Source organism: Perognathus longimembris, chromosome 4, assembly GCF_023159225.1.
Source record: "Perognathus longimembris pacificus isolate PPM17 chromosome 4, ASM2315922v1, whole genome shotgun sequence".
Taxonomy (NCBI): domain Eukaryota; kingdom Metazoa; phylum Chordata; class Mammalia; order Rodentia; family Heteromyidae; genus Perognathus; species Perognathus longimembris.
The window spans coordinates 61,662,975-61,675,127 of NC_063164.1; the positions used below are offsets into that span (position 1 = coordinate 61,662,975).

General features: G+C 39.6%; 1 protein-coding gene across 1 annotated transcript in view; it reads left to right on the top strand.

Moving 5' to 3' along the window:
* Positions 1 to 12,153, top strand: part of Itgb6 (integrin subunit beta 6) — a 71,659-nt gene that overhangs the window by 37,688 nt on the left and 21,818 nt on the right. Inside the window, exons 10-13 of the mRNA XM_048345355.1 lie at positions 977 to 1,111; positions 1,312 to 1,726; positions 4,283 to 4,505; positions 8,620 to 8,717. Coding sequence (XP_048201312.1) covers positions 977 to 1,111; positions 1,312 to 1,726; positions 4,283 to 4,505; positions 8,620 to 8,717 — 871 coding nt within the window. The remainder of the gene's footprint in view (positions 1 to 976; positions 1,112 to 1,311; positions 1,727 to 4,282; positions 4,506 to 8,619; positions 8,718 to 12,153) is intronic.

Genomic DNA, 12,153 nt, shown 5'->3' on the forward strand with positions numbered 1-12,153 from the left:
TTTCTGTGAAATACAAACTTTTATGTTGTAACTGAATGGGAAATAGAAAACATAAAATGAAAATGATAGGCTTCAGAAAGCAAAAACACAGCCTTATCCCAGACCTGACTTTACGTGCACAATAAGTGTTTTTAAAATCCCAATAATGACTTTAACACACATTTGTCTGCCACATTTTAAAACCATGAAAATGTGAATTAATAGTTAATTAATAGTGTCATATAACCACCATGTGCCAGGCTACAATTGTGGCAAGTTTTCATTAATAATTGTGTGATTGTTGTCACCTTAATTCATTAAATGCATTGTTGCTACTGTAAGTGCTGAGGGTAATTGCCATTGTAAAATGTCTGAAAAGCATTTGAGCTATGATTCGATATTGAGATGAAAAGTTATTATGTATGCAGAAATGTACCAAAACAGAACCACGGGGTGTAAATTTGATATCAGGGAAGCAAAATTTCCTCCTTGGAAGAATGGCTGCAGTTCTGTATTCCTTACAAAGCAACTAAAGCTGCTTTATGACCTAAGACATGATGACACATACAAGTAAAGAGAGTCATTGCTATGCTTCGCTAAGAAGATATAAGCAAATGAATTGTCTTTTACAGAAACAATATCTGCAACCCAGGACAGGCTGTTCCAAGCCCTTCAGAAGGGATTAAGTAACTGAAAGATTGGTGTCTATCCTATATTGCAGCAAGTATTTTGGAAGTATTGGAAGTATTTTGTCCTATACTTTCACTGTCAGGAGATAGTAGTGTATCTTATAACTGATGACGTTAGAGTCACTAAAGTACAATATACATATAGTTTGATGGCTTACTTTCTTATTTGATTAATGATAAAGTGGACTTCTTTTAGACTCTACTTACTTTTTTCATTTATAGTTAAATGAATATGATTCAGGTTTTTTTTCTTTTGGCTATATGTTTCTGCTTGTGACTTCATTCTACCCTTTATGTCTGAACTAAAGGAACTGCGGTCTGAGGTGGAACTGGAGGTATTGGGGGACACAGAAGGACTCAACCTGTCCTTCACAGCTATCTGTAACAATGGCACCTTCATCCCACATCAGAAGAAATGTTCTCACATGAAGGTGGGAGACACAGTAAGTAGACAGCCAATTGACCATGTGAACCAATGTTTGCTTGGACCACCAGTTAACTTAGTCCACTAAAGCTGGACTTCTTTCAGAAATCTCAAAGATTTGCTAATAAATGCACTTGGCCAAGCTGATTGCTGCCTAGCCTTGTTTTATCTCCTTGCAATTGGATGGAAGAAGTAGATAATTAGCATATTCTTTTTCAGGCTTCATTCAACGTGACTGTGACTGTACCGAACTGTGAGAGAAGTAGGCGCATTCTCATAAAGCCTGTGGGGTTGGGGGACACCCTGGAAATACTTGTCAGTCCAGAATGTGACTGTGACTGTCAGAAAGAGGTGGAAGTGAACAGCTCTAAATGCCACAATGGGAACGGCTCCTTCCAGTGTGGGGTGTGTGCCTGCAACCCTGGCCACATGGGGCCTCACTGTGAGTGTGGCGAGGACACCCTGAGCACAGATTCCTGCAAAGAGGCCCCGGACCATCCCTCATGCAGTGGGAGGGGCGACTGCTACTGTGGACAATGCATCTGCCACTTGTCTCCATACGGGAACATTTATGGGCCATATTGCCAGTGTGACAATTTCTCCTGTGTGAGACACAAAGGGCTGCTGTGCGGAGGTAAGCTATGGCAAGACCATCTTCCACTGTCACAGGTCTAAGCATCAGGAAAAGGTTTTGCAACCCTTCCTCGTGTCTGTGCCTCCTGTGCATGGTGGGAGAGAGCCACTAGGCTCTTCTAACAGAATCTACCTTCCCACTACACACCCTAACAAGAGGAGAAAACCTAGGCTCTGCTCCAATTGAGACCCATATCCCTTCCCTAATTTCCTGATTCTATGGGTGTGTTCCATATCCTGATTAGCCCCTTTTATTCATGATACACACAGGACATGATCTAGAGGTGGCATGATGTCACTGTATCATTAAAAGAATGCATTTAGCAGAATCCCACACTTTATTTTTAAATAAGTCTTAATTGAAATTATTTTAAAACAAACCCAAGAAGTAGTCTAATAGGGATACTATCCCCCTTCTGTATTTCATCCTGAATGAATGTCCAACCTGCATCCAGTCACATAACCTTTCCTGATTCTCTTTCTTCTTGTGTAGGGTAGGGGAGAAATACTAGCAGAAAGGCATGCCTTAATCTGTGTATTGCACTTAGGAAGGTCTGACATGGTTCTCTCTTTGAATCAGATACAGCAATTGCTAAATATATTCTATTTAGAGAATATAACAGTGGGGCTGGGGGTGTGGCTTAGTGGTAGAGTGCATGGCTAGCATGCATGAAGCCCTGGGTTCAATAAACAGAAAAATCTAGAAGTGGTGCTGTGGCTCAAGTGGTAGAGTGATAGCTTTGAGCAAAAAGAAGCTTGGAGACAGTGCCCAGACCCTGAGTCCAAGCCCTAGGACTGGAGAAAAAGAAAGAAGGAAGGGAGGGAGGGAGGGAGGGAGGGAGAGAGGGAGAGAGGAAAGAAAGAAAGAAAGAAAGAAAGAAAGAAAGAAAGAAAGAAAGAAAGAAAGAAAGAAAGAAAGAAAGAAAGAAAGAGAAGGAAGGAAAGAGGAAGAGAGAAAAGGAAGAAAAAATATAATAGTGTCTTCATCTGGGCTCAGAAAACTTCACTAATCTTTTATTTGTAATATCTTCAATCATGACCCTTAATCATGACTCAAAAGCTATTTTGTTTTTTGGGACTGTCACAAGAATTGTTAGTCTCTAACTAGTCACTTTCTCTTTTTAAAGATATAATAAAAGTAAATAAGATTATTTAAATTCAACTAAGTGATGCAGTATCTACTTTGTGCCTGACACGGTTTGGTGTAGGACTATAAAGTGAGCCTGGCATCGTGAACAGATTCTGCTGCTATAATTTGTAAAGCTGACCACACGTGGCACTGCTTCCCAGCTCGTGTGGATCTCACCTATTTTACAACTAATGTATGTGGCTAGCTGCTACTTTATTGAAATGCTATGACCACAACATTCTTTTCTTACACAACTTCTTCCACCATCTTGAAGCACTCAAAGAGAGTGTTCCACTGATTTCTTTTTTTTTTTCCTTGCCCAAATTCCATTAGTCTGATATTTTGATTCTGAGAGATGGGAACCATAATGGACAAAGAACATTAGAGAAAACATTCTTGCTATTATGCACTTAGAGTTATTTGTCAATGGCATTCCAGAAAGATCTATTCCTCTGTGAAAAGCCTGGTAATTTTTTTCTTGATCTTTGGTTATCCTCTTCCCTCTACATGATCAATTTGAAGGAGTTGTTACAGGAGCAGGTATTCAAGGTGACACTGGTTGGCTTGGAGATATCAGTTAACAATTTGCTGGCCAGCTTATTGGATGTAGAAGCCAGTCTAAATTCTGGAAGGAATGGCTAGGGGTTTTGTCTTGAAGGTCTTTCTTCACTCCTGCAGTAAGGGTTTTCTTGTTTTCTGTCAACTCACTTTTACATGCAGTAATATATGGATGTTCTCGAGGCATTTGGAAAGACATATTTCATCTAATGATAGTCATAAATCAGTTTTCAGAATACTACAGTTTAGAAATTTCTCCCTATGTTTTCCCTTTCATAGAAGGAGAAACAAAAAAGGCACTATAGTTTTTTTTTGTTTTTTTTTTTTTGGCCAGTCCTGGGCCTTGGACTCAGGGCCTGAGCACTGTCCCTGGCTTCTTTTTGCTCAAGGCTAGCACTCCGCCACTTGAGCCACAGCGCCGCTTCTGGCCTTTTCTGTATATGTGGTGCTGGGGAATCGAACCTAGGGCCTCGTGTATCCGAGGCAGTCACTCTTGCCACTAGGCTATATCCCCAGCCCCAAATAGTTTTAAAGATCACTTACATCACAACATTAAAAGCATTGGCCCAAATCACTTAGTTATTCTTAGCTTTGAATTAATTGGTTCAATTATGAGTTACATGGATTATAAACCACAGTTGGAATATGTCTTAATATTATAGAAGCAGATACATTTCAATTGATCTTTCATTCAAATATGCCTTTTGAGTATAATATACATATATGAGAGAAAATACATATGCACACACTAAATATATATGCACACACATACACATAACTTTTCTCAATTAGTTCTTTAGTGTTTCTGATAGCATTTACCAAACATGCAACCGAAGTTGGGCCAGGAGACACATGACATGTGTTTTACAGATAACGGGGACTGTGACTGCGGTGAATGCATGTGCAGGGGCGGCTGGACGGGCGAGTACTGCAACTGCACCACCAGCACTGATGCATGCGTCTCTGAAGAAGGGGTGCTCTGCAGCGGGAGAGGGGACTGCGTGTGCGGCAAGTGTGTCTGCACGAACCCGGGAGCCTCGGGACCCACCTGCGAACGCTGTCCTACCTGTGGTGACCCCTGCCACTCTAAACGGTAATGCTGCTACGGCCCTTGATCCACTTTGCAGACAGGTTTCCTTATGATCAAAGTGCTGAGGACATCTTGTAAATTCAGGGCCCAGATTATCTCTACTGGATTTGGTCTCTGAACATTCATCAAAGCACACACAAGCACAGTATGGCTGCAGTCCTAGAATATAGTGAGTCCTCTTCTCTTCTCTCCCCTCCCTTCCCCTTCTCTCCCCTTTCCTCTGTCCTCTCCACTCCTCCACTCCTCTCCTCCTCTCTTCTCTCCTCTCCTCCTCTCTCCTCTCCCTTCCCATCCTCTTTTCTCCTCTCTCCTCCCCTTTTTCTCCCCTCTCTTCTCCTCTCTCCTCTCTTCTCTCATCTTTCTCTCACCTCTCTCATCAGTTTCATCTGTTTCTCCCTTCTCTTCTCTCTCTCTCCTCTCTTCACTTTCTCCTCTTCACTCTTCTTCTCTTCACTCACTTCTCTCTCTCATCTCTTCTCCTTGTCTCTCCTCTCTCATCTTTTTCTTCTCTCTCTTTCTCTCTCTTTCTCCTTCCCTTCCCTCCTTTTCCCTCTCCTCTCTTCCCACCTTATCCACAGTCACAATATGGCATCTCTGCCATGACAACAAACTGGAGCCACTGTCCCATGCTGACAGTATCAGATGGCCTCTGAGTTGCAATAGCAACCACACAGAAGAATTGCCCTGGAGGGACTCCATTGCCACCCACTTACAGCACCCGCCCCTCCAAGTTTCTTTCTTATCTAGAAGTTTAACTGCTGAACTTGCAGGTGGATTCATTTCTATCCATAAGCTGAAGAAGGCAAAGAAGAAAAAAGACAATCTCAGCTTTCAATACCCCCTCCCCTCTACTTTTACTGTGCCCATGCTCTTTGGGGTCTTTTTGTGGTTTGCATTATATATAGCTATTGTGTATTATATTTTTATCCTATAAAAACAATAACAACCACCAAAAGAACCCCACATTTTCTTATTTTTTTCAGTAATAAAATGACTTCTTTTGTTAGTAGCTAACTTCTTTGTCAAATTGGGGCAAAACTTGTAGGTCAGGTGAAGCACTTCTAGGTTAACTGTGCCATGAGGAAGTATTGGTACTAGAAAGTCAGTGATGCCTTTGAACTCAGTCCTTGAGTCCAGCCTGAGATTCAGGCAGGACTCCAACATAATGAAAGTGATAGGAAATCTTATGAAGAGAGAAATATGAAAAGAAAGAGATTATGTGGTATAGATTGCCACAGGGATATGGCACTTTAGCTCACTTCCAGTCATCTTTAGGATACAGATCTGAGCATTTGGTCTAAGTGGAGGACCAACAACAGCAGGCACTAAACATAGACACCATTTAGAGTCCCAGTTACAGGTGTGTCCTGGCTGGACATTATCTCAGTTCTGGTTTTCCTGGGTTCCTGGAAATGCTGTTAACACTGTCTGGTTTCCAAGACATGACTTCTCTGGCTCCAGGGTGCAGCCTGATCATTACCGGTGATTATCCTCATTTGGGGATGATCTGTACTGCAAGGTTCTGCTGTTCCTTTAGGGGTAGTTTTAGTCCTTGTCATAAAGATGTTTTCCATCAGTCCTATCTTTCCTGGAACCCAAGGAGACTGCAAGGTAACTGAAGAATGAGAGCACAGATGCCAGGCTTGTCTTCTGATTTCAGGTAATTCATGGCAACAAAAACAGTTCAAAGTATGTATTGCAAATATACCTTCAACAGATTGAAAGCGGGCTACCTGTGTAGTGAGAACAATAACATTGCCTTTGGGGTTTGAATGCTTCTGGAGATTGCCTATGGGATGGTCTTAACCCTAGGTCTAGTCTACAGGGCTGCAGTTACCTATGAGTTACATTTCATTTTAGGATTTTTGTTACATTTTAGGTTGCCTTTGCATTTCCTAAATAGATGCCTCTCGGTACTATAATGTACTGGGCAGAAAATATGCATATTTTCATGCAGTGGTCCTTCACCATTTGGGTGGCAAGACTTCTCAGTCACTGGCGACGGCTGTGACATGTGTCAGAAGCATATAGCATGACTAGACTTCTTTGAGCAGAATCAAATGTAATGTGTCAGGCTGGGGCTTGAGCTCAGTAGTAGAGTGCTTACTTAGCATGTGTGAGGCCCTGGATTCAATCCCCAGCATGGCAAGATGGAAAAAATAAAATAAAATGTTCATTTATGTAGCCAATCATAGTAGCACATACCTATAATTCCAGCTGCTCAAGAGAGTGAGACAGAGGATCTTGAGTTTAAGGCTTTCTGGAAACATTGGTGAGACTCTATCTCAAAATCAAAATACAAACACAAGGGCTAAAGATATAGCTCAAGTGGACTGGTGCTTCCCTCTGGCTAGCATGTGCAGGACTACCATTTCTTTCTATCTCCTCTGTAAACATGATTCAATCGTGTGTGTGTGTGTGTGTGTGTGTGTGTGTGTGTGTGTGTGCACATGAGTGCATGCACACGTGCCAGTCCTGGGGCTTGAACTCAGGGCTTGGGCACTATCCCTGAGTTTCTTTAGCACAATGCTAGGTCTACTACTTGAGCCCCAGTGACACTTCTAGCTTTTTCTGAGTAGTTTATTGGAGATAGAAGTCACATGGACTTTCCTGCCTGGACAGGCTTCAAACCACAAACCTCAGATCTCAGCCTCCTGAGTAGCTAGAATTACAGGTGTGAGCCACCAGCACCTGGCTTAATTCAATCTTAAATCTGGTTTATAAGATATAGGATAATAACCAAACTAGTTCAAAGTTGGGAATCAGAATGATTTTCTTGGTGTGTGTTAGTTTTGAAATTTGTTCATTTATTTATTTGTGTGTATGTTCATTTACCTAATAGGTATTAAATACCTGGTGCATGCCAAGAATGGTGTTAGGCCATGATCAAGCAGAGAAGACTGCTACAATTAGTATCTTCCTTCACAGTTGTTGAGAATCTAATGGAAAGACAGATGCTTTTGAATGTAATTGCAGCAATATGGGGGCTGCCATTCACAATGGGCATGTAAAATCTGCTATTGAACTACAGGGCAAGGGAAGACCTGTCAGTCTAGCTAGGGCATCCCCCTAAGAGATGTACAAAGGTATCCCCAAGTCTCATCAGGCATTCATCAATTATACATATATAATTTAGACATAGGATTTATAATGCAAAGGCAACTTCACAATTCCTCTGTTCCCACTCCCACAGGTTCCTCCTGTAGAGGAGTTCTGGGGTTCCATTGGAAGGAGCTAGCTGTATCTCTGGGTTAGGAAAGGCTTGCCCAGAGTGCATGTAGCTTTGGCTGAGACATAGGGGGTTTGGGTAGGGGGCTGCAAGCAGAGTACACATACCCATAGCCATGATATACATACCCATGGTACGCTGGGAGAAGCGTCTGAAATAGAATCTCAGAAAACTTTTGCTGCTCTGGATTACTCCAAGCATAAACTATTTGTTAAGTGATTTGCAGCCTAATTCAGACTCTAAATTTTACTTTGCTCCCTAGACAGCTTTAAGGTAGCTTAATTTCCTTATGTCCTTGAAAGTACTCTTCTATAAACAGCAATCTTTTATTTAAAAGCTTGAATTAATGAAGATCCAGATACGAATTCTAAGCTTTAAAAAAAGATCATCCTTACCAAAGCCTGAACTTATTCAAAAAGAGTAAGACAAAAAGTGGAATTTTTAAATAATCACTAAGATATATTAAGACCACTAATCATTCTTAAAATTCTGGTTGAGATATAGATTATTTGTGTCACGTCATTCATAACTTTGTCCAGACACTAATCATATTTATGAATATAAATTCTCCCTAGGAAAAGGTAAAATGAAAATACAGAGCTAAATCAAAAATTGAAACATTTTTTTCTTAACCAATCAGCCGCAATCACTATAGAAAAATGATTATAGTAACTATTATCAAGGCTGGCTCAGGGAACATTGATTACTAAGTAGAATTCAAAATAATTCAGTGTCATCTTGGACATCTTTCTGTAAGTAGCAAAAGGCCCAATGTCATCTATAAGACACTCCTGTTGTCCCTGCAACAAGAATCATAAAGCACTATCTAGCTGCATGTCTACTTTCCACCAACATGAACTGACAAATTCTGTTGAATTCTGTCCACAGAAGCTGTATTGAATGTCACCTGTCAACAGATGGCCAGGCTCCGGAAGAATGTGTGGACAAATGCAAACTGACTGGGGCAACAATCAGTGAGGAGGAAGGTGCTACTTGTCTTAAATCCTATTCATTTCCTTTACATAGTTCCTCAGAGGCAGAAACACTCTGAATAAAGGGGTGTCCGTAGCTTGACCCCATTTACACCAGGACATTAGCTCACCCACATTCTTTTAAGAGTAGATGCATTTTATAAGGCAAAAAACTTGATGGCTTGGGATGTGAGCAATTTAAATTCATAGCTATTTTATTGGACTTCAGCTCTGTTGGCAAGTTCACCTCTGCTTAACAAATGCAATTGTAGAGAATTCCAGGATAGTTTATTTTCCAAACGAAAAAGGAAGAAAATTGACGAAATAGCTAAGTGCTAACCCCCTGCCCCCATCTAAAATCATCCTCTATCATCTGATTGCCTTATTTCAAGATACGATAAAGCCAGCTATAAAACAGTTTGTCTGACTGAAGCTCCCAAGTGTTAGGCAGTTTTCTGTTCATGGCCATTTCCCCCACCCCTCCTCATCTAGTGCTTTTACTCCCATCCTTCCAGTCATGGACATTACATGGCCATATACTTAATTCCCTTTGGCCTCATACCCAAAATTCATGAAGTTTCTATTATATCTAACTGCTAAGAAAACAAAGCTCTTGCTTTCGTCTGTCCTTTTAAGTTTAATTACTCAAAATGAGATCTATTCTAAGAGCAAGATTTCATGTCAAATATCTAAATCCATTGCATTTTGTCTGGGATCACCACATGAAAAAAAATAACTTTTGAACCACTTTAAAACAAAGAAGATTCTTTTTTCCTAAAAGGGCAATGGAGTGGAGTTTGGCTTTTCATCCTTACAAATTTCACATTATCACTCTGCTCAGGTAGAATTATTACTCCATGCACATGATAGATATAACCAAGGGTGTCTAGGGTAAGGGGAAATATTGAAGACTGTGTATTTTGACTAGATGGAATTAAAATACAGAAATTAATCTACTTCAAAAACAGAATAACAGAATGACATTTATGTTCTTTTGGAAATGATTTACTTTTACTCAAAATTGAGAGTGATGACTACATTTCCATGTGTGGAGGGGTATGATTAGTGCTCATAAAACCTCTGTCTGCTTTTCTGATGACCAAGTCTAAACACACCAAATAACAATAAATGGGATGAGATGGCGTGTGCCTGAGACTAATATGAAAGTTAAGATACATCAATGCCCTGAGAGAGGCACCAATGATAGTGTCTGGTACTGAGTCTCAGCATATCCTTCTAGGCTCATTTCCCAGCAAACACTAGAGAGACTTAACTAATTGTCTCTGGGAAATGAGCAAAAATTACAGAAAATGTCCTGCAATGACAAAAAACTCTATTCATTGGCAACATGGGAAATCTAATGTGCCTAAGGGAAAAGCAGGAAGCCTTAAAAACATGTGACTCATGATGGTGTGAATGGGGTAGTAACTCTATTTAAGTATATATGTTTCTGAGTAGGTTATCATAAGTACTTGGATTTGAGAGAAAGACTAGATTCAAATCAGTTTTAAAATGTTTACTTATTTTTTGTGTGTCTAAAATTTTGTGACTAAAATTTCTTCAAAAGGTGGGGATACAATTCTAACTTGGAGAATGAAAATAACAATTGATTTACTAATACTTATATATAGAACACATACATGTACATATATTTAAGAAATATATTTATATTTAAAACATAGCTAAATTTTTAAACTTACATTTAAAACATATATGTATAAGTAAAGAACACATATTTAAAGCTCTAATCTGGATAAACTTCAGGGAAAAATATTTGTTATGCTGTCAATTTAAAAGTCACATTTCTAATGTGCCTTTTTGGGAAGTCCTTTAACAAATGACTTCCCAGTTATATTATTTGATCACATCATTTCCAAGTGCTCATATCTTCTTTGCTCTACTAGAGGGTCATTTAGCAACCTACCCTTCCCCCAATGAGGACATGGATGATCAAATAAAAGATGCATAGCTTTATTATTTGTATTAATTGGTCCTCCATTGTACTGTGAGTGACTTGAGTTAGCACATCTAAGAACATGTGACTTAATCTTGTGCATTGCCCTTTACTAATTTTTACTAAAGGAGTTATGTTTTTAATTTATTCCAGCATTTACATATTCAGCATTGTTATTCAAAATATGTCCCATAAAACCCTAGTTCTGAATGTAATAGTGAAAAATCTAAATTATCCATAATTATACAAATTTTGGAAATGAAACAGTAATTTTCTTTGCAATCATTGAGTTGTTCAATATACCTTAAATCAATTGTGCGCGTGCGTGTGTGTGTTGTGTGTGTTTGTGTGTGTGTGTGTGTGTGTGCATACACAGACATCACCAGGGGAGACTAAAGGAGGGATTCCCAAACTTACCATCCCATATAACCACTTGTTTTCCCCTCTTTGGAAACCATGTTTCTTGAGAACTGCTAACTGATCCCAGAGCTGAGGTCTTAAAATATAGAGTTATTTTGATTCAGTAGTATAAACAGTTTGTTTTTCTCATCCTTCCTGAACCTTCCCAGATTCCACCTCTTCACCAACATTCTCACATTTCTTCCTTCTCTAAGTATGATTTCATGGACCACTGAACATCTTATTTTCCCTGTATCATTCTAGGGCAGCAATGCAAGCAGTCACAAAGGAAGGTTAAAAAGAAAGAAAGAATAAAGGTCCATTTTTATGAACAACAAAAGAAAACCTTAGCAGCTAATTATGCAAATCTTTTACTGCACATTCGATAGTACTATTTCAATACCCAAACACTACAAAACGGGCCACATCTAGAGCTGGAACAGTCAGGAAAAGGAGCAGAGAAGTAATTAAAGCAAGATGGGAGTCGTGACTCAAAGGTCATAGTCACAGTTCCATTAAAACTTAAATAATACTGGCTGAGAAAAGTAAGCCTCCCTGGGCTTCAGTGCAGCTATTTAAAAGAAAATAAAAAAAGCAGGATTAATATTACTGAAGTGAGTATGATAAGCTATCCACGTATTTTACCTGAGAACCAAATGCTCTCCATTAAGTGTATTCAAAACAATGATGTGGGCCTGTACCATTGTGGTAGAAAGAAGGAAGGAAGAAAACACTCCAGAAAGCAAAGGCAGAGTCTCTAAGATTGTCTAGTTAATTGGAGTGGCAAAGGAGACAGAGGTGTGATGAAGGCCATCTGAAAAGAACCAAAGTATGAATTATACATGCAGTGCCATTTACCATCAAACACAGTAAATAACACAAATTTTACTAATCAAGTGTTGCCCAGAGCTTCTCCAAGCCTTTAAATCAGAAACATCTTATTAAAATGCTTATTAAATCACTCACTCAAAGTCCAAGCCTCTATGCACAACAGCAGCCTCTCTCATCACAAAACCCAGAGACATCATCCAGAATCTATTTTCAAAACTCCCAGGTGATTTAGATGATCATAAGCATTTGGAAATGACCAAACTAGGA